Source organism: Artibeus jamaicensis, unplaced genomic scaffold (assembly GCF_021234435.1).
Source record: "Artibeus jamaicensis isolate MK-2021 breed Jamaican fruit bat unplaced genomic scaffold, CSHL_Jam_final contig_354, whole genome shotgun sequence".
Lineage (NCBI taxonomy): Eukaryota > Metazoa > Chordata > Mammalia > Chiroptera > Phyllostomidae > Artibeus > Artibeus jamaicensis.
In genome coordinates this window covers 40,934,513-40,958,464 of record NW_026521803.1, presented here as the reverse complement: position 1 = coordinate 40,958,464, position 23,952 = coordinate 40,934,513, and the positions used below count along the sequence as shown (strand labels likewise).

General features: G+C 35.8%; 1 protein-coding gene across 2 annotated transcripts in view; it reads left to right on the top strand.

Annotated features, from left to right (window-relative positions):
• Positions 1-22,626, top strand: part of CDH19 (cadherin 19) — a 46,324-nt gene extending 23,698 nt beyond the window's left edge. The window contains exons 4-12 of one of the 2 annotated variants that reach the window (XM_037128713.2): positions 1,105-1,224; positions 4,536-4,700; positions 7,520-7,701; positions 8,367-8,620; positions 12,542-12,669; positions 17,872-17,993; positions 19,426-19,543; positions 20,910-21,167; positions 21,889-22,626. In XM_037128713.2, coding sequence (XP_036984608.2) covers positions 1,105-1,224; positions 4,536-4,700; positions 7,520-7,701; positions 8,367-8,620; positions 12,542-12,669; positions 17,872-17,993; positions 19,426-19,543; positions 20,910-21,167; positions 21,889-22,382 — 1,841 coding nt within the window. In that variant the 3' untranslated portion in view covers positions 22,383-22,626. Of the gene's footprint in view, positions 1-1,104; positions 1,225-4,535; positions 4,701-7,519; positions 7,702-8,366; positions 8,621-12,541; positions 12,670-17,871; positions 17,994-19,425; positions 19,544-20,909; positions 21,168-21,888 lie in introns of those variants that run through there. The other variant, XM_053664137.1, reaches the window with a different exon arrangement.
• Positions 22,627-23,952: the final 1,326 nt, after the last annotated feature.

Below are 23,952 nucleotides of genomic sequence, written 5' to 3'. Positions count from 1 at the left end.
TTGAATGTCAGCTTGGGAACCAATAACCAAAGGGTCGTTGGTTCAATTCCTAGTCAGGGCACATGCCTGGGTTGTGGGCAGGTTCCCCAGCTGGGGGCCTGTGACATTTTTCACTTTCTCTTTCTTCCTCTACTCCCCTCTGTCTAAAAGTAAATAAATAAAATCTTTTTAAAAACCCCAGGAAACATTACAAAGACATTACATAGAATTAAGGTCCATGGTAAAGTTTCAATTTGATTACCAAAGATTACAAGGATTTTCTAGTAGAGTTTCTTGGTTTCTAAAATTAGATTGTAATGAAAAAAATCCTGGTGTTTGTTGCAAAGAAAATCACATGGGCTACTGGGTATTGTGTTATAGTTTTACCGGTCTTATTGATATGGCACATCACAAATCAATAAATGAGAATTTTGAAGAAAATCCATGATGCTAGATTCCATAGGGATAATGAAAAACTTAGTACTTTTAAAGAAATTTAATTTGAGCATTAATCTTAAATGTACAAGTACTTATTTTTTTATATTTTTATTGATTGCAACTGGATTTTAATGCCAAATGCTAATCAATATCTGGTAGATTTTGCTTTGTACTTAAAAAAAGTTTTTGAAGCAACAAGGTAGTTTACAGAAGGAAATTAAAAAGCAAAATAGTTATGCCCGTCCTCAATTTGATACTGTCTCAAGTTCATTTTAATAACCTTTATTAATGTTCCGTCAACATTCTCCAATTTTTTGAGTTACTGATCACAACATAGTTTTTGAAGGAAAGTTTTTTCATTTTTTTTCATTTCTCTGCTAATAACATACCTTTGAAAAACCTGAATTACACATTGTCACGGATTGGTCAATGGTTCATTTAATCATGTCTTAGGTCTACACACAATTCTACGTGCTATATGGGAATTGGAGCCATTCTGTATGAGGTTGCATTCTCTTGTCTGTACAAAAATATATTACATAGTATTCAAACTCAGAACAAAGAGGTGTGCTGGTATTTGACCATATATCATCATCGTACTCGCTAAGAAAGAAACCTCTGCAGAACTGAATTGATTGTTCAGTCATACCAGAGTGAATTTCTTGGAACCGTTTACTTTCCCTTCAGAGACGTCCATCATCCAGGTGACAGCAAGTGATGCTGATGACCCTTCCACTGGCTATAACGCTCATCTTGTGTACAGTTTGCTGCAAGGCCAACCGTATTTCTCCATTGAAGCAAAAACAGGTATTTTCAATGAAACGAAGTGCAATTCTGTATAATTCTCTGTAGACAAATATAACAGCAAAAACATTCAGCTTACAAACATGCTGTAAAGTAGACCTACTGTTACACAAATAAATGGGTTTTATTTTAAACACAATCATGTTTAGTCTTTTAGCTAATCTTTCTAAGGTTGTAAGATTGGTTTTTACACATCCATACCACACATGGCTAGTGTATGGGAAATAAGCCATATGTAAGGATTCTTGCTAATCAATTAGAAAATGACAGATTACCCAGTTAAAAATATGGGGAAAAGAACTTTACAAGCAATTTACAAAGAGTCTACAAGCATTTTAAAAATGCTCACCTCATTAGTCATCACTAAAATTTGAACTAAAACCACAATGAGATACACCTGCAAACCAAACCAGAATGACTAACATGAAGCATGAATTTGCAGCTGGATGTAGCAATGGACAGGAGCCATTCACTTTCAAAAAATAATTTTTTTGCAGTTTGTCTATTTTTTATTTAGATGTAAAACTTGAATTTCTAATATTGCTTTTCCAATTTTCATTCATTAATTGAATATTTTATAAAATAAATAGGACATGTTTCTTGTTTTTTAAATATGTGCATTGAATACATAAGAATTATATGACACTATTTCATTTTACAGACACTGATTAACATGTCCAAAACAAAGGTTAAGCCCATATAAATCCTGCCTTTCAGAGTTTATAGTTTCTAAAACTGGAAAGAGAAAACCCATACGAGTATGTAACTAACTGCTAAGAATGTGGCAAAAGAAGGAAACATTTATGCTGGTTGATAAAAGGCAAATTATTTTTCCATCTTGGTGACATGAAAAGCTTAAAAGAATGAAAACATTTTGGTGGGCCTTCAAACATCTCTTACTGATTCATTCAATGAGCAGATTATAAATGTCTTGGCCTTTATCAATCAGGGCTTCTTGGGAGAGATTCTAAAAAATAGAACTCGAGTGACTGTATTTGTAATTCTACCAAGCACAGTACCTAGTACTATATGTACCTCTATTATTCTGGGTGCACAAGACAAAAGCTATGTCAGTACGTGTAGTGGGTTCCTTAAGACATTATGTTTTCATTCGCTCACCGGATCTCGGTCGAGAAGGGTTGAATGCGTGACGGGCATTGTCCAACACGCTGGATTTGGAACGTTACAACCTAAAACAAGAACATGGAGTCCTCTCCTGGAACTTACAAGTGTAGATTGAACATGTGAGCACTCACAGATACATATACTCAGCTTGTGAATATTATTTAAGTGAAACAAACATGACCCAATAAGAGAAAGAGAGGACTGATTTATACCGTGTGGTCAAGACAGAACACACTGGAACCCGAATGCAGAGCGGAGAGCCCAGGGGCATTCCAGGTCCTGGGAAGAATGTATGAGGCGCTCCTGAGCTGGGACAGTGGTGAGCTCTTAGAGTAGAGGTCCCCGTGGAAAAGCTCAGAGCAGGAGAGTAGAAAACGAGGTATCCGAACAATAGACATGTTCTGGGTCATACTGGAGCTTCTGGACCATTTTGAAGCATTATCTTTTCCTGTCTTTTTCCCCCAACCATCACTGTTTTTTAAAAAATGTATTGAGCAACTTAGGGAAAGCTATGAATTGCATTAATGGAGACAAGGTGGAGTGGGCAGCAAGAAAAATGAGAGCCTCCAAAAAAATGAAGTTGTAAGTTTTGGAGTATATGAGAGGGTCTGGGAATATACAAGATCCAGCAGAAAGAACACCTTAGTGTGGCTGGTAGGGTACACGAATGTCACACAAAAGATAGCAATTTGAACATTTCACTTAAAATGTCCTACAGTGTGCTTGAGTGGGACATTGCTGTATCACAGAATGACATGCTTATGGTTTTGTAATAAAAGATTTTGTAATAAAAAGGGTGCTATTTGTGCCAGACCCTGTATATCCTTTGTTCAGTCTGAAGGTGAGAAGAAAAGTTAAAAATAATGAAGATGAAGTTCATGGAAGTCTCTGCACCCAGGGAGCAAAGGTCTCTATGTTCCTCTCACTGCTTAACTGGCCTCCACATCTTTGGATGGATCACATGTGCCAGAAGCTCTAACACTGTTTTCCTGTGCTAACATGAAATAACTCCCTCTTGAGTCACACATTGGGAGATACTAGCCGCATCTGTTCAGTATATTCAATGGTTTTCATACTGAGTCCCATTATTGATTATAATTGTGAAATACCCTATCCACAGTTAAAATCCTGTCACAATGCAGTCTATTTTATTATTTAGAAATAGCTGATATCATAAGTTTTCTGATGAAGGCTGTTTTTCCAGGTGCATTTGAGGATTATATTTCCTGTGTCTTTGTTAAGTGTCCCCAAATCTTCAGGATGGCATTCCCCTAGGAACCGCTGAAATCTTTCCCAGGCTTTATTCAGCAATAATGTTTTTACTAACTGATTTTCTAGAAAGTGGTCATGCATTACCATATTTATCATGGTTCATCTTGAGTTTGAACATTTGTGCATATGTTCAACTCTATTGGTAGATCATGAGTAATTATTTTTTGACAGTTAACTCAAGTTTATCTTGCAAACTCATTACAAAACACATTTGACTTGATATTTCAACCATAGTTAACACCATAACAGGTTAAACTCTGAATTAAAAAATACCAAATAAATGGTACAGATATATGATTTCACCTAGTTTATCCAAGTGAAAGCATCTGTATCAGACTATATCTTGAAATCATCTTCTATTTAAAGTTGTGTAAGGCAGCTGATAGATTGCGATAATATAGTCTAACATCCGTTCAAAATTCGTTCCATGATACATATCATAATTATGTTTCAAAAAACCAACCTTTCTTTATACATCAGGACTCAAAATAGACATCACAGGTGCACAATATTTTTTACATAAATTTGGTGTCGTAATTTACACATTTACCCATGATAAACTATCTTATGCCAAGTTAAGAAGAAAAGTTAGTTGTAGCACACTAATATTATACTAGAGAAGATAGCAGAAAATAGTTGATGTAAAAATAAGACAGTCTTCTTTTGTGCCCATGGGTTATCATAAAGTGGGGTTTTATTAAGGGTCTACTAGTGTTCTTAATGTTGTGATGACACACTAAAATTAAGGCAGAATTGTTTGATTTATTATTGTTATTTTTCTCTGGAGCCGTATCTAGTACATTATGATGATATGAAATATGTCAGAAGTATGATTATACAGTTGAAATCTTAAAAAATTAACTAGGAAGGTGCCATGGTTAATAGAATAATAATTGGAGTTTATCCCACTTTTAAAGGCACTATAAGAATATCTTCTAAAATGGACAGAGAACTGCAAGATGAGTATTGGGTAATTGTTCAAGCCAAAGACAAGATCGGCCTGCCTGGGGCACTGTCAGGAACAACGAGCGTATTAATTAAACTTTCCGATGTTAATGACAATAAGCCCATGTTTCAAACAGGTACGTAGAAAGCATCTTGGAATTTTATTAGTGTCATTGTAAGTATGCTGAGTATACGTGCAGCTGTTAGTTCGCATTCTAAGAGCACTGCTACAGCCCTAAAATTATATAAAACAAATTTAATGGTTCTAATTGTGATTATTTTCATTAGTGTGAAAAGTCAAATACAAATGAAAGAGCAATATGTTCTTTTTCGATTGCTTCTGTAACCAATCACCACCGACTTCATGTCTTAACGCAAACTGGTTACCTTAAAGATGTCTGGTACAGGGGTCAGCAGGTCAAGTCTGACCAACCACGGTGTGACTGTAGGGGCTGCCTTCCTTCCTCTGAGCTCCAGGGCAGGACCTATTTTCTCAGATTTGGGTGTTGGCAGAATTCAGTTCTTTGTGTTTGTAGATTCACGGTCTCTGTCCCCTCAATGGCTGTCAGCTGGAGGCCATGCCCAGCTTCTAGAGGACCCTTTCTGGGTTTTGTGCAAGCCACATATCTCAGAGGCAGCAAAGGCTGCCATCACACTGACCCTCAGCTTTACCTCTTCTTCTGCTTTAAGGACACAGGTGATTACAATGGGCCCATTTAGAGAGACCCATCTCCACAGTCAAGGTCAGCTGACTAGCAACTTTAATTCCACCTAAAACCTTAATTCCCTGTTGCATGTTTTCAGGGGTATTAGGACACAAATACCTTTGGGAGTCATTCTCTGGCCTCTGACCAGTAATGATCTAAAATGAATATATCTTATTTTTTATTTAGCAAGAATAAATCAGAATTTCTTTTGACATAACAAGAAGGAATTTATTTTTTATGGAGCTTCTTTTTCAGGGGTGTCTGTCTTAGCTACAGAAATAAATCTGCAAGCATTTCCAGAAATCATGAGCAATTATCATGATGGAAGGAAAATGTGATGAGCATAGAACAAAGAGAGAAGTAGATCGAGCAGACACACACACATGAAATGATGCAGACTCCGCTCAGGGTGACCACTGTGTGCCAGGCCAGGGTTGTCAGGTTTTTCTGAACTTTTGAGAAACACTAGAATTCTGAATATTTACTCCTGTGCTATCATCCAATTTTAAATTTTATTAGTTTGAAAATGTAGCCACTGGTGTTATTTTCAAATAGAAATTGTAAATATTTGGGGTGTACGACATGATGTTTTGAAAGAGTTATGGTGAGATCATCACTGTGGTCAAACTAACTCACGTATTGTCTCTGCCCAGCTTGCTTGTGTGTGTGCGTGCTGAGTGCACTGAGGTTTACTCCCTTAGCAAACTTAAATTATTTAATATAGCTATGTTAACTATAGTCACCACGCTCTACATTTCTAGAACTCATTTCTAGATTTCTAGGATGTAGTCACCCTACGTAATTGCAGCTTTGTAGCCTTTGAGCTACATCTCCTCATTCCTTTGTGAATACAATTTGGGCAGTGGGGTAGCATTGTGTGACCTTCACCTTCACGCTATGAATGGTATCGTGTTTGTGACTCTCTCCACACGTGAATATATCCCCATAGGCAAGAATACAATGTCTAATGAAATCCAAAATGTGCAGACCTTTATCAAATAATTGGCGTATACATAGACAACATAGAAAAATAGTGGCTGAATTCACTGAACAAATCTAGTCTATTTCACCAGATTAATTCGTTGGAAATTTTATACTGTGCGATCAAATAAACAATTATTTTTATTTCCCCACAGTGAAATAAACACTGCATCACAGCTAAACTGTTATTTCCTTAAAGAATAACAGGCTAGCAACTTTAAAGTAACATTTTCACTTAAAAAAATAAAGGAAAGTCCTTCAAGGTGATCTGTGAAGTGGCTAAAAGAAATAAGAATGCTCCTGAGGAAATCAATAATCTCCTTAAAGAAAATTATATTACATGGTCTCCTGTTTAATACTAAGAAGTTTCATTCTTTAGAATAATACAATATATTATTATTTCCTACATTTTTGTATAAATTGAAAAATTAATAATATAAGACTGGCTAGTCTTTTTCAGTTTTAGGCAAGATACTTCTGTAAATAAGGAAAAGAGCTGTTACTTCTATTTATTATCTATGTGTTTCAAGTATAGTTACCATTATATTATTGTTGCTAAACAATAAAGTCATCTAGTTTAAACATAGTGTTTCTACTACATCCACTTACCAAATTTTATGGGTCTAACTTCCTTCTTCACTTCCACTAAGTAAGTCTAATGGAATCCAGGCTCAAAACCTCAAAGTCAAACTATTATACTTATAATTCAACTATAGCTCATAGTCTGTCCCATCATTAACTCATGCTTACATGTTTTCGGTTATTTTAGGTATAAGCATGCTTAAGTGAAATTGAAAAACTTTTTAATCAGATTTACTGTTGGTTCATTGAAGCGTATAATAAAATATATCAGTGGATATTGGGAAGGTTTTTTATAAGTAGAAATTTGGAAATTATATGTACTGGTAATAGGACTTACTAAGATATTTAAGAGAGCATAAAAGATGCTCAAATAAATTTTTGAAGAACTGTGCAGATGGTAAAAACAAAGGAAGTGCATGTATGTATACAGGCACATGTGTCAGTTGGCTGGGCGTCACTGTTCAACTCCCAGTTAAGGCACATGCCTGGGTCCTGGGGTCAGTCCTTTATTGGTCAGTGTTCCTCTCCCTCCTCCTCCCCCCGCTTTCTCTCTCTCTAAAAACAAATAAAATCTTTAAAAAAAGATGGGCATGGGTTTCCCTAGGGTCCATAAATAAAGGGTGCTATTATTGGGAGATTCTTACGTTTATTATTTATATGAAGTATCTTGAATTTTGTTTTTGAAGGTTTATACCGCATGAATGTCTCCGAATCTGCACCCACCGGTACTTCTATAGGAAAAGTCGTGGCCTATGACAATGACATAGGAGACAATGCAGAAATGGAGTATATCATTGAAGATGATTCACAAACATTCGATATCATCACTAATCATGAGACCCAAGAAGGAATAGTTGTATTAAAAAAGGTAGATATATTAAAATTATTTGCCCTTCAGAATAATGCAAAATCAAATCAGAAATATATACAATTATTTTGTGTAGCCAGTTGGTTTTGAAATGAGAACCTGTGATTTATTTATGGTTTAGGGAGACATGGAATTCAGAGATGTGATTTTTGTTATTACAGAGCTTCTTAAATTATATGCAGAATGTTTTTTAAAAATATTCTAGGTAGAGGACAAACTTTATGAAAAGATCTTAAATGACAAAAATTAATTCTTAATTCCACAAGATATTTATCCCCAGAAAAGTATAATTTTAAACCTAAATTAAAAATATAGTTAGCATCCCAAAGCATTTTGTAATAGATATAAATAACAAAATACAAATAGGGATTTACTGTGCAACTGCTTAATGATTCCATCAAAGGGGTCCAGGTAGATAAAAAGTTAAACCAATATGCCATTCATGGGCACAGAAATGTACACCTGAAACCTATAAAATCTTATTAAAAGATGTCACTGCAATAAAGTAAATTAAGAGGAAAAATACAAAACAGAACAACTTAAGGGAAAAAAAAGTAAAACCTAACTGAAACTGAGGTAATGCAACAACAAAAATCTTTCTTTTTCTAAGTAATGCCTTGGGTTACTAAAGCCATTTCTTCTGTGTACGCTGTATTTCTTTATAGAAGGTGGATTTTGAGCAGCAGAACAACTACCGTATTAAAGCAAAAGTTAAAAACCCCCATGTTGATGAGCAGCTCCTGAAATACCACGCCGAAACTTCCACCACGATCATTAAGGTCCAGGTGGGAGACGAAGATGAACCCCCCGTCTTCCACCTCCCGAATTACGTATTTGAAATCTCCGAAGGAAGCCCTCCGGGATCGTCAGTGGGCAGGGTCTCTGCCATGGATCCAGATCAGAAGGGATCTCCTATCCGGTATGTCCACAAGGCCAACTGCAGTAATGAATGCATGGACAAAGACTGGCTTAAATTTGCGATGTTATGCCTATGAAACAAGGATGTGACCATATTTATCTATATAGTACTTAAGGGCCTCATTATTGGTTAGAAAGCCATGAAATAAGCAACTGCAAACATGCAAGAAATAAACAGCCATCATCTAAAACTGGATGCGACCATCTCTATGAGTAGGGTTAAGAAGGTGAAGGTAAAGGAATCCTTGATTACGCCCAATTAAGGAAGACACAAAGCTGATCCAAATGTGGTTCAATTTTAATAGTATTTAATTAAAATGGTATTCAAAAATTGAGAAAGGTTTTTTCAGCTTTGGCCAGTTGGCTGAGTTGGTTGGAGTTGTCACACACATCAAAAGAATGTGGGTTTGATTCCTGCTCAGGGCACCTGCCTGGGTTGCAGATTTCTTCCCCCGTCCTGCAGCTTACAAGGCAATCCGATCAATGTTTCTTTCTCTCTTGCATCACTGTTGCTCTTTCTCTCTCTCTCTCATTCTCGCTGTCTCCCTTTCCCTCTCTCTAAAAATCAATAAACATACTTGCAGGTGAGAATGAAAATAAAATTGAGAAAGTTTTTTATAGGATACCACTTAAATGGGTAAAAATGGAGTAAGTCTAACCAGAAACAAATTTCTGTTACTGTTCAACAGCATTTGCCATACACTAGAGTGCTGTATTCACTCTGTTTTCTTCTTCTTCTTTTTTAATATGTGAATTACAGGTCTGGTTAGACATAAGAACAAAGTCTGTTCCATGTTCCCTTCATCTTGTATTTACCACAACCCCCCATGTAGACGCTGCCTCTGCCGTGCGCTTTGCAGAGACTGCAGATTCGAAGAAGAAGCTTCCTTAAATCTGTGAGAGAAAGAGAAGCTCCCACTTTCCCACTCTAATTACTAATCAGAAAAACTGCTAATAGGTAGATATAGTTCCTGTTTAGTTATAGTAATCTTAGGAAAAACTGTAAGTGTATAAATAATATATATATGTATCATTATTACCCAGTAAATCAGTTGTTTAGATTTTTGTAGTATATTTATCAACTTGTTGTTCTTTTTAGAATATTTAAGAATATCAAATATTTTTCATTCATATAGTTAAAGATTTTATTTGTTTACTTTTAGAGAGAGGGGAAGGGGGGAAACAGAGGGAGAAAAACATTGAGGTGAGAGAGAAACAGTGATTGCGTGTTTCTCGTATGCACCCCATCCTGGGATTGGGCCCACAACCCAGGAATGTGCCCTGACCGGGAATCGAACCTGTGACTTTTCGCATTGCAGAATGATGCCCAACCAACTAAGCCACACCAGTCAGGGCTACCTAATATTTTTAAAATGCTTTAATGACTCCACTGTTCATTATATTATTATTTATGATAATAAAATGTTGAAAACAATTTAAATGTTGAATTTTATTGACGTAAATAAGGCATCGAATGATGATTTACAACAATGCTTATGAACATTGATTAAAAAACATAGTATGATTTTAAAAGATAATACAAATTATTAGCGTTGTATGTTTACTACAAGTAAAATGTTAGGTATATATGAAGCAAGTAGGTGAGACAAATATTAATAGAGGTTGTGCATTTTACAGTACCACTTCTGGTGATTACTTATCTTATTTTTTTACAAAAATATTTATTACTAAGAGTTTTCATTTTTATACTGAAATTAATTACTTTTAAAAATAGTTTGTGGAGCACCTATCAACAAAAATATATTTTGATGCCTTTTCTGGACATTTTTTTCCATTTAGAAGTATCTTTTAAGTAAGATTACTTTTCAGTTTTTTCCCTTGTAATATAGCAAATGTGCAAAACATATCATGGAAACAAAATTAAATCTATATATACTTGGCTTGCATGTGTGTCCATTTCTTCTGAGAAATGGGAATAGAACTTTTGTAGTTGTACAAACGTTAAGAACAAAATGTAAAGGCAGCTGGAGATGGAGTCATGAAAGAATCTTTTGTTTACATAATTTTGGCCGGGGCTTTGAGCAACGAGAAAACATTGCACCGTCCCATTTTATTCATCCAGCTTTTTAAAAACGTGATTTATTGGGCATGACACTGGTTAATGAGACTCTCTTGGTTTCAATGTACAATTCTATGACACGTGATCTCCCATGTTGCATTGGGTGCCCACCACCCAGAGTCAACTATTTAGCACCCACCCCTATTGTCCTTTGTTATGCCCCCGCCCCATTCCCTCTGGAAACCACCATAATGGTGCCTGTGTCTGAGATTTATTTTGTTCATTTGTTCTTCTTGTCTGTCTGTTTGTTGCTTTCAGTTTCAAAATTCAACTTTTAAATTGTTTTATAACATATGAGTGAAACCATGTGGTTCTTAACTTTTTCTATTTTGCTTGGCATGATAGTCTCGAGATCCACTTATGTTGTAGCAAATGGCAGAATTGCATCTTTCTTATGGCTGAGTAGTATGCGATTGAGTACATTTTTAAAGAAATGGAGAGTCCATAAAAGGCAATGTGAAGTGAACCAAAGATTCATCTTTTAAGCATCAAACATTTACATTTTAAGCTTTTTAGCTCAGGCTCTTAAAAATGTATTTCAGACGTGTTTCCTATCCTAAATGTGTTTATTGACTATTACTTAAAATGCTACTGCTCACTGAAGATCATGATTTTTAAAACTTTTACTTGGAAATAATCTTTAACTTTTAATTGGTTTTATTTTGACTGGTGTGGTATAGAAACTGGATATTCTAGATATTTAATATGAAATATTAACTGGTAAAGTGCTGTTTCATGTGTCAACAAATATCTTCAGTAGAAAATTTGACCATTTGTGGGCATGTAAGTAAATCACTTATAAAGTTTAAAAGTGAGTAAAGTTCAAACTGAATTCCTCTAAAGCTTTATTCTCTGTAATTTCTATTTTAATTCTCCCTGGAATACCAAGCTACAAATTAGTGACATTTTTAGAAACCTGTCAATTGAAGATTAAAATAGTCCCATCTTTTATCATCCAATTATGGCAAACCTCATTGATGTCTCATCAAAGTCTTCCGGAATATTCTTGCAATGAGAAGCCCTCCCCTAACCCTAGTTATTACTCTTCTTTAATTTTCATTATTAATCATTTGCAGCCAGATAAGACATGCTGAGTACTTCAAAGGCTCCTTTCAGTGTGAAGTTGAAGATCATTTTCCAGACTTTTCAGTATGCAAAACATGTTTTATTCCTGTATTATTATTATTTATAAATTATATCTTACATACATTATGTTTTATATAACTTATTGTATTATTTCCATACAAACAACTGTCAACCTGCCTTTGCCTTTATATACATAACAATGTGATAATAGTTAATACATTTTCTTTCATCAAACAAAAACTAATAATTTCTGATAGCTTGGCTATCAGGTGATTATACTATGATACACAGATTTAGCAAGCAACTCTGTGTGTTGGAGTGAGACAAAGCAATCTAAGCTAATAATTTGTTTTATGTTGCTTCATATTAAAAAGAAAAGGTTCACATGCATTCATTTTTATCCCCATTTATTTGCATTTCTCCTTATTTTGTAAATTACATTTTGCCATTTCCTTTTTAAACAAGTTACTCACTTATTAACATTCTCTCTTGAGAATGAATATGAGTTTAGATTGAGCAAACATCAGTTTAAACCTGAAGCCACTTTAGTTTCTTTTTTCCTATCTTGACTCAATTGAAATACATATATATAGGTGTATATATGCATATATATATGTATGCGTATATATCTCTTTCTGAAAATTGTTCAGAATTTAATTAGCTATGTGGAGCATGCGTTTAACAATGTGTCTTATTGTTTTGAAAGCGTGAATACAGAGAAAAAATAAAATGAAGGGACACTCTTCTTTGGTTCAGGTATTCTATACACGTCACCGGAAGCAGCGAGTTCTGCATCGATGACAATGGCACCATCTTCACAGTCAGTCCTCTGGATCGAGAGACCAGTGCTTGGCAAAACCTGAGCATCGAAGCCGTGGAAGAGTGTAAGTCTTCACTTGGGTACTGCACATCAGTTCACTTCGATGCCCGGGCACAGGGACAAGAGCTTGCTTACCATGTTATTGGAGTTAGGGTTAAATATTTTATGTCAATTTATACATGTGTATTTATTTCATTATTTTCAGTTAACAATGTCTGCTCGTTGCTGCTGTTGTGCTTATAAATTGCTTCACCATTTACACTTCAGTAGTAGTAATAAACAAACCACCTGAATCATAGAAAACAGAGGATCACAAAGAAAGTGTCAGAAAAAAACACCTGTTGCATGTGGCAGCTACCTGGAAGCATGAGGCACAACAGTTACATGGATTGTGGGAGAGAGATGTTGTCTTGGGACATTTGCCTTCTCAGCAAATGAAGTTCACGGTGCTTAGTCTCTTTCCTGGAAAACTTCCCAAATTAAGCAACAAGCTATTTATCAGCATGTCAGCTAAGTGAGTAGAACCACTATCTTAAAATAAAGCTGTGAAGATATCAGTACATGTATGTTTTAAATAGTCATGTCAAAAGTTTAATTTGAACAAAATTTTAAACAGAATTTTCACAGAACAAGAATAGAAACTTAAAATGAATTTCTTACTAATTTTTCTTCAATTTATTTGTACCTGGAATTTTTTTCCACTCACTTAAACAAAAAAATTTTTCTATGGTGATATGTTACATGTTTAAATCATTCAAAGATGCACCTTAAATTTGAAATCATTCCATCTTGAAATCTCTAGGAATGCTTTTTATATTTTAATATGTTTATTTGTTTTCCTAAATATACCATGATAGAGAAGAGGCTGGAAATAATTCTTAATGGCTTATGTATTTCCTAAGAGCCATGGATTGGTGGTATATATTAAACTTGCAATTTATAATATTGAAGTAAATGAAAATTGCAATTTCTATCATAATTGTAACTGATTAATTGGGGAAGATAGTTACAAACAAAATTTCACCCCAACCCAGAAACCTTCTCTATGACAATGGAAAATAAACAGTTTTATCACTGAAAAGCATTAATGCAGAACATGATGTGCATTCAAGGAAATCTGCTAAGAGACTGCCAAGATGGAAGGAACTCTCTCCCTCTTGCACACCCAGGCAGGCACAGCCCATCACAAGCTGTTCTCAAGAGAAGCAATTACCAGCCTTCAAGTAGGAGGGCTTCACATCACTCGTCCCACGCAGCTCCTTTTAATTTCACTAGGTAGTTGGATTGCCCACCTGAGTTTGCTAATTGACTTTCTCCAAATGAAAACTAAGCTTTTCATTCCTGTATGACAAAAGGTAATTTTGCAAGTTGGGTCATGGCCTTTGCCGACGTTTGGCCCCCAGCCCCTCACAGAAACTGGAAGGAAGGTTGCTCCCTGCTAGATGACACATTTTTCCCTAAAAGTTATTTATTTATTTAAAAATATATTTTATTGATTATGCCATTACTGTTGTCCTGTTTCCCCCCTTCATTCCCCTCCACCCTGCACACCCCTTTCCACCCACCATTCCCCCCTTTAGTTTATGTCCATGTGTCACAAGTTCTTTAGATTCTATATTTCCCATACTATTCTTGCCCTCTCCCTGTCTATTTTCTATCTACCATCTATGCTACTTATTCTCTGTACCTTCTCCTCCTCCCACTCCCCTGTTGCTAACCCTCCATGTGATCTTCATTTCTATGGTTCTGCTCCTGATCTAGCTGTCCTCTTAGTTTGCTTTTGTTTTAGGTGTGGTTGTTAAGAACTGTGAGTTTGCTGTCCTTTCACTGTTCATCTTTTTTACCTTCTTTTTCTTAGATAAGTCCCTTTAACATTTCACATAATAAGGGCTTGGTGATGATGAACTCCTTGAATTTGATCTTATCTGAGAAGCACTTTATCTGCCCTTCCATTCTATACTTTACTTTCAGGGATCATTTTTATAGTTTGTTACTAGATGGCACATTTTGAAGGGTCGGCTCCCAGTACTTGAGAAAGACAGAGCTGTGTTGGAAAGTTGGCAAGAGGACTTCTAACTATTAAAAGGCTTACATGCATATCAAATGTTCTAAGAGGAAGGAAAGACGGTCTTTTCCCTTACTTTTAACAGAGAGAATTGTCTCTTTATTTTATTTTGTAACATTAATTATTTTTATTTTTATTCATTATTGTTCAAGTACAGTTTTCTACCTTTCCTTCCTCTCCACATCCCTCCCCCATTTCTATCCCCCTTGTTATTGTCCGTGTGTCCTTTATCATTGTTCCTGTAAACCCTTCACCTTTTCCCCCCATTATCCCCTCAGCCTGTTCTCAATTTCAATATCTTTGGCTATACTATGCTTGCTTGTTCATTTTGAGAATTATCTCTTTAAAAGAGGCTTCACATTAAAAACTACAGTTGTCAATATAATGCTTTTACAGGAGCAAGAGAACCTATTGATTATAAATAAAAGCATTAAGAGAAATGAAGTAACCTCCCTCTTCCTACTCTTTAATTGTGTATACCTTTCCAACAGCATGTTTAAATGAGAGAGAAGTATTAAAAATAATGTTATACATATATAGAATATATTATGTCCCATCTTGTTTTAATCATTTCACAAAATATGTATATTACCTCTGGTTAGTAGATAAAATAACATTTGACATTTATCGCTCCTTTATATGTTAAGAAATATTCTAAATGCTTTATGAATATTAATTTATTTAATCTTTATAACAGTTCTGGGAGTAGATACTAGTATCATTTCCATTCTGCAGAGAATCAACTGAAATAAACAGTATCTAAGTAATTGTCTCAAAATGAGAACTAAGATTAAAAGTCAGTTTTAAAACTCATGATATTAACACATTTGTTACATTGACTCATTCATTTTTAATAAGCACCCAGAATTTCATAGGATGGTTGTAATTTATTTTGCCAATTCCCTTCTGATATACAGTTGGGTTATTTCCAGTTATTTGTGATGCCAACAGTTCTGGAATGAATACACCGAATCCTATACTCCTGTATACTGGTGCTGAAGCAGGATAGCAAGAAGCTAGGGAAGTTCCTTGGCAGGTGGAATGGGGGAATGGAGACAGATAGTTAAATAGCTGAGCAATTCACAGCCAAATAATAAATCACATCTTATCTCCCCTAACCAAGGACACTTAGGAGCAAATGGTTTATACATTCTAGACGGTGCTGGAGCACACCTGCCTCGGTCCTGGTTCTTCTCTGGTGACATTCTTTGAAGGTGAAACTGACCGGAAAATGACCCTGACCTCTCTGTATGCTCATTTTGATAAATCAGCATATTGAAGGACATACCTGGAAAGCTGATGAATATTCTATTAAGATCCTTCCCTGAGACCTCCCATAAAATTTCTGCCTTTAACAGATAAAAATTCTTAAAAATAAAGGACCCAGTGCACACTCTTTCTCTTTCTTCAGCATGTCTGTGCCTTCCCCCCTCCTTTCCTCAGGGATGTATCTTTGCTTTCTTTCCTCTAAAGCTCTAAAAGTTCCCAGGAGACTTGTAACCAGGGGAACAGTGGGAAGTAGCCACTTATCCTGGGCAAACCCCTGAACCTGTCTCCAAGGGACACCCTTTGCCTCTGTAACTCGTTTCCCGAGTCAATGCTCCCCAGCCAGCTCACATCTTCTGCCCCCTTGACTTTCTTTCTAAAGGGCCAACACAGCGGCACTTAGGTTTGACTCTTCCTCATGTTTCCCAAAGGCCGAGGCAGCTCTGCCTAGGCTCCTTCTTGTTGCTGTGGTCTTGCCTCTTCTATCTTATGCCCTTCTCTTGCTTCATTGCCCCCAACTTTAATAAAGGTACTTTCAAAATCGCCTGGACTGGTACTGTGAAATCCTTCCTGCATGGAGTCAAGAACTCACACATTTCAGACTGGGCAGGGGCAGACCCCAGGTTTCCCATGCAAATTACTGGGCCAAAGATATATGTAATGTAGCTTTCACTGTCTGTTGCAAGATAAGGTTCTAGAACAGGTTTTCCTTCCCATTATTTCTCAGCATTCCACCATCCCTGTTACCACCCCCCCCCCATATTTAACACCAATTTCATGGACCAAATCATCATTGTCTACACTTTCGGTGAGCAAGAGCCTTTGTGAATGTTATAATAGAGCAGCGTGGGCTGCTCAACTGTGGGCTATTTTGCCCCCTGGGACATCTGACAATGTCCGAGGACAATTTTGAATATCGCAGCAAGTGTCGGGATTGCTTCCGGCATTGGGTTAGTATAGAGACCAAAAGACGCTGCTACACGTCCTACAATGCACAGATAACCCCTCAAAATGGAGACTCATCCAGTCTAAAGTGTCAATAGCGACAAAGCCAAGAAGGCCTAGTTTGAAATCACTTGAAGTTTTCTCATCTGGGAATTTGTGGTTTGTGAATATTTCCACTGATTTGTCTTTTTCATGCCATTTGTCAGGATTTGAAAATGAGAGCTATTAACATTTCATCTTGTGATGCAAACACTTATCCAGAACAGTGCCGTTTGGTTTTGATTTGTCTTTTTTACATTGCTTTCTGCCATTTAGAAAGTGTATTTACCGCATCTTCCCATTCTTTCATAGTTCCTGTATTTCTATTTCTTGACTCATTAAGAACACACTCCCAACTCAATGTATATATAAAACTCTACTTAGATATCACTTTCATTATCTTATTTTACCACGTATTTAGGTAATTATTTCATGCCCTGTTTTGTTTTTAAAGACAACACTGGGTCGTGGTGCCATTAAGAGCACTGACTAGCAGCTTCTTAACTGCCTTGTACGCTTTAGCTGTGACCTTAGGCGGGTCATTTAACTGTAATTGATGACACTGAACAGTTTCTCAACGTTCTTAATACTCCAGCTGGGGAGAATAATAGCACACATATTCATCAGCATTGGATTAATGAACACAAATCTGTTAAAAATTCCTGGATTTTAGGAGGATGTTCATATAACTATCTTTTTTACTATAGTTTCTCATCAGCTCCTATGTGTATGGCAGGTACAAGGCACTTCATAAAAATTGGTTGAGTGGAATGTGCTAAGAACATTCTTTTCTAGCCTGTATTGTTGGTGAACATATGAATCATATGGAGAGGCTGTCCTGAGACAGCTTTTATTTAATGGAATTATATCACATACCCTCTAACATGCTTTTTATAAATTTCCCCCTAGTGAAAGAATTAACATTGTTTATTTTTATTCTGTGTATTGCAGACAATGCTGAACAGATTTCTTCCATTCCTGTATATGTACAAGTTCTTAATATTAATGATAATGCTCCCGAGTTCTCTGACAACTATAAGACTTACGTTTGTGAAAATGCAGACTCTGGTCAGGTAAGACCCTACTCAACTCCTGACATATTAATCACATGCTTTTATGCTGTGTGTTCTGTATAAATTACATTTCTTTTGAAAAACAATAACATGCCACACTTTGACAGTGTTTCAATGTCTTTATATAATCTTTATTACAGTTTTCCATTACCATGCAGTCCCCTTAAACCTCCCTGGCCCCTCACAAATACCATACTCATTGTCCATGTCCACAAGTCCTTCTCCCATTTGCTCAGTCCTTCCACCCCCAACCATCCTCCAACAAGCTTCCCCGCTCCCCATAACAATCACCACACTGTTCATAGACACAGATATCTTACAGCTCATTCCGAATCTCTTAAGAAAGGACTGAGGCCCATGCTAAGAACTTGTAATGTGTGACCCTACTCTTAACTATTACTGTTCATAGTAACAAAATTACTTTTAATAAAGGCCAGTTCTGCCCATTTACTTAACTAATAGAGTTCTATATTTACTAATTCCTTGTAAGATAGGAATTATAGCCTAAAAGTTGTATCATTCTTTTCAAATACTTGTAGCAAAAAAAAAGACAAAATTAAATGCCAACATACACATATAAACTCAAATTCAAACACATTATTATACATAGGCTGTCAATATCACATGTAAATTATAATTAAAAGCAATTTCTGAAAGTATTAAAAGGTAATAACTCAAAAACAATGCATTTAGGAGTATAAACATGCTATTAACTTGTATATTCACCTTATTTTAATTTCCAGAATTAATCACAATCTCACTATGTGATCTTGACAGCATATCTCTTCCTTTTTGACAATAATGAACAACTTGACTGACACATTCATGTCTTGAAAGAAGATAATTAATTGAGAACTGATTTCTTCATAGCTCATCACTTCACCCTTTTATGATCTAAGATACAGGAGATTGTTTGATGCGGAACACGTTTATTATATTCTTTATGAGTCAAAGGAAATCATGTATATCACTCTTTTGCTTTAAATGCACTATTTTCTTAAATCAACTTTAAAATCTCATTACTTTGGCAAATACTTTAGTGAGACAATAATTTCATCACAGTTATGCACTTGATATAAGCAGGGGCTATATGTTTTCAGCATATCCTACTGGCTGGCATTCAGATAGGGAAGAGAGAGGGGATATGGCAGGAAGGTCGGGAGGGGGTCTTTGAGAATGTCTAACAAAGAGCTCATGGAGACTGTCTGGCTATAATAAAATGTATTTGTTATATAATTTCAAAACTCTTTTGAACAGGGCAAATAAAGATATTTTAACCTGAGGAAATATGTTATTATCTCTATCATTTTGATAATTATCCTCTGTGACGTCCGTACATTTTTATAAAGCAATTCAAAAAAAATAATGACAATGGTAACAATGATCTTTTTTCCTGAGTGAAAAAAACCCCACTTTTTCTATTTTTTTCTAGATAATTCAGACCATCAGTGCCGTGGATAGAGATAAATCCATAGAAGACCACTATTTTTCCTTTAATTTATCTGTGGAGCACACACAGAACTCTAGTTTTACCCTCATAGATAACCAAGGTAATTCCATTCACTTGTGATGGCTTTTGATCTACTCTCCTAGCATCGTGGTGATATTAAGTGAACTTACAGCGTTGCTTTTTACACTGTTACTGCAACATGATAATGTTGAGACAGAGAGCAAGAAGTAGAAATGAGAATGGGAAACAAAACCCAATGTGAACTGCTGAAAATACTACCCATATTTTCTGCTGGATTTCTTGAAATTAGAAGCAGTTTTTCAAGTCATCAGTGGCTATAAATCCTTGTAAAGTCTGGATGACTCTGTAATGTAATTTCAGTTCTGACACAATGGTTCCTTTCACATCATCACAAAAGTCAAACTTCAGTAGATTCTGGGAGAGAAAGGGATGCATCTTTAACTTGTCATAGTCATGTTTGCTTGGTTAAGTCAAAGATAATGGGTGTCAATAATTATGTCTGTAACTCTATGAAGTTGGTTCAATATTTTTTTCCTTCAAAATGGGATGATTGTATCACTGTAAGGACAAAATGTTCTAAGAATCCCATACAGAGACACAGTGTTTCTTTTCCTTCCATAGAAGTGATGAACTTTATAGAGAGCCACTCTGTTCTTTTCTTAAATTCAGTAAAATATTTTTATTGTCATATAGATTTTCATATTAATTTTGCTTTATATCCCCAAATTGTGAATCACCTTTGGGTTTATTATTCAAGCATCTGTTACCAAATGCCTCCCCCTGTCCTTCTGGACAGTAGGATTTTGTCTTCAATGTGGGGACATCTTTTGTTGGAACAGTAAATACAGACTCGTGATTTCCTTTTTTCCTTGTCATATTCCCCAACGAAAGGACCTCAACTAGACCTGGGATAAAAACCTTGAATATCAACATAAGAAATAAGATGTAGCTTACCTTTGTTGGTATTGATACAAAATAAAGCTCTAAGGCAAAATAAAGATATTGAAACAAAGAAAATAATTGATTATGTTTAATGTGTATAGTTATAAATAACCTATATATCAAAAATATAAATTCTCTCACCCTTTATATCTGTCTAGTAACTAGAATCAAGAGGGTTCTGTAGACTCAAGAGCAAGATGGAGAATTGGTCTTAAAAAGATGATGTGAAAAAAGCCATAAGTAGGCGTATATTCTGAAACACTTTCCTTTGCTTGCATCTCATGGTTTGCCTTGTACAGTTAGTCTGTTTGCTGCTGAAAATATTTGAGGGGTTGGAGATACCAAAAACAAGAACAAAAAAAGGAAAACAATACTGAGGCATAAGAAATTAAACTAAAAAATATTATTTAGATTATCACTGTACTATTGCCTCTACTACATATGCCTGGTATGAATTTCTCATATGTTGTTGAAAAAATTATGCACGTGAATTTTTGTTTTAGATAACACAGCTGTAATTTTGACTAATAGAACTGGTTTTAGCCTCCAAGAAGAGCCCGTCTTCCACATGTCCATCCTAATTGCCGACAATGGACTCCCGTCACTTACAAGTACTAACACCCTTACCATCCACGTCTGTGACTGTGGTGACAATGGCAGTACACAGACCTGCAGTGACAGAGACTTCACATTCTCCATGAGGTTCCAGACAGAGATTGTGATTGTAGTTGCTGTTCTGATATGCATTGTGATAATATTTGGTAAGTAGTGTTGAACCAAACATGTCTCCTTTTATTGAGAGTAGTGTGATAATTATGGAAAAATAGATGATTTCATTATGGCAGTACAGTGTGGCTTTGTGTGTGTATTTAAGTCCTCTTCTGAATGTACATTATAATTCTTAAATTAAGTGGAGTGAATTTAACAAATAGTGACTGTGCACAGATCAATGAAAAGTTTTAAAGCTTTTAGAAAAAAATGCCTGTTGTCTATTTTGTAGTCAGTAAATATTAACTTGGAATATAATTCCGCTACAGCATTTCACTCACTGGGGGCTATCGAACTGTTCCATTATGCTAAACTTTTATTAACCTGTATCTTTGATTCTAACTGGACAAGTGCATATGTATTGAAAAATGTTCCCATAGTCTGCTTTGTTCTATTTCCGATATATGAGAAAAAATTAAATGTTAGGTTTTAAATTGATCATCATCAAAAACATCTCATTGTGATTTTATGATATTTTTCTACTCTAAATCACCAACTAGAAAGTTTGTTGTATTTCCTATGTCATTCTGCAAGCCCCTTTTGTAAGCTTTCAACAGAAAATATATTTTAGATTTAAAATAATAAAATCTAAGCTTATGTCGAGCTTATAATAACAGCAAATATTATAAAGTTTATCATAAATCATGTTACGTTGTTTTATGTTCTATTAATTATATTTATTATATTAATATTTTGATATACTGTCTTTGCCAGGGCTTATTCTTTTGATTCTCAGTCTAAAACAACGAAGAAAACAGACTCTATTTCCTGAGAAAGGTGAAGATTTCAGAGAGAATATCTTCAGCTATGATGATGAAGGGGGAGGTGAGGATGATACAGAGGCCTTTGACCTTGGGCAGCTGAAGAGCGGCCCAGTCCTGAGGGAACACAGGACGCGGAAGAGGACAGCTGCCGGGGAGCTCAGCAGCCTGTACAGGCAGTCTCTGCAGGTCGGCCCCGATAACGCCATCATTCGGGAATTCATTCTGGAAAAGCTCAGAGAAGCTAACACTGACCCCTGCGCCCCTCCCTTTGACTCCCTCCAGACCTACGCTTTTGAGGGGACAGGGTCATTAGCCGAATCACTGAGCTCTTTAGGATCAGCAGCCTCTGATCGGGATGACAATTATGATTACCTTCATGAATTGGGACCTCGCTTTAAAAGATTAGCATGCATGTTTGGTTCTACTGTGCAGTCAAATGATTAGGGCTGGGGAGGGGGTGTTGGAAGGCTGGGTGGAAAAGGTGAAGGGATTAGGCAGAAAAAGGAATCAGACACACACAGTGCTATGCTGATTGCCGAAAGGAAAGGGGGAGAGGGAGTGGAAGGAGGCGGGAGAGGACAAAGCGTGAATAGTGACAGGAAGAGACTTTGGGTGGTGAGCACACAGTGCCGTGTGCAGATGATATATTGTAGAGTTGTACACTTGAAACCTGTATAGTTTTATTAATCAATGCCACCCCAATAAATTCCATTAAAATAAAAATGTTAAAACTGCTGATATGTTTTTGGGCAAACTGGTAATCTCTGGATAAAGAGTTGCATGCTCCTGTTCTTTGGGGGAAACCTGATTTATAGTGTTTTATGACTTCCCTGCAGTGAATACCCATGGTTATTTGAAGCCAGTGAGGTGCTGTCGGGGCACCTCTAGCCTACCCACTGCTGACTCGCTCTCCTACCATTGTTTTCAGAGCTACCCAATACAAGTTCTCAACACTTTTGAATGTTTAAGGTGGGAAAGGCATTGAACCTAGGGTACTTTAATAATATTTCATTTTTGCCTTTATTAAATCTTACCAAATGAGAGTAAAGTGAATAGGTGTGTTAAATTCCTGATGCTCTACAGACATAATAAACACCTAGAGAGCCTGGATAATCACATAAAACTTGAAAAAAACATTTTGTTTATATAAATAACAAGTTACTACTGGGAATCTATGATCTATTCTAATTTTACATTTTTAAATCTTTGTCAGGACCACATTTTAAAACTAACTTTAAACTTAGACTGCTAATTAATATGTGTGAATTAGACAAAGATATAGTATAAATTTGTATTATTTTTTATATTATAGCTTAGTATAAAAAAGGAGGGTACAGATGTTTAGGAGTTTTTCACAAATGTGTTCATGTGTAATGAATGCATCTTTATCATGTCATAATACAATGCCAAGATATTTATTCATCATGATGTTAAACATTATGAAAAGGGTGGGAAATGTGAAAAATTTGAACTGGAATTTTATCTACTAGAATGATAGAGGTAAATGAAGGAGAAATGTACTCAAACTTGAATTAATATTCATTCTAAGTATTGTGATCAACTGCACTGAAGCCTACCACACACAGAAAAAAAATGACGAAATTCTCAGCTCTTCCTTTTTTCTTAAGAGCTTAAACAATAACTTATTCTTCACTGTCTTTTTTATTATGGAATAATGGATTAGGTACAGTAGTAACTTTTACTGTAACACAGTGAGGGATTAATATTAAACTGCAGGACATAAAGCTTTATGGTAATATTAGGTAATAAGATAAAACACTTTCATTTTAATCAGCTTTTTAAGAATGGTCCTTATTAGTCTATTCAAATCCAGGTGGAATTTAAAACTCGTAGTTTTATCCAGGAAGAAAGTAGTGAATATAATTGTTAGGTAGCAGCTAGGAAAGAGCGGCCGGAGGGGAAATAAAGCAGGGCCCTCACCCAGTGCAACCTAATGAAGAACTTAACACAGGAGGCTGGAAACAAAAAGGAAACCCTCTCATCTGCTGACTCA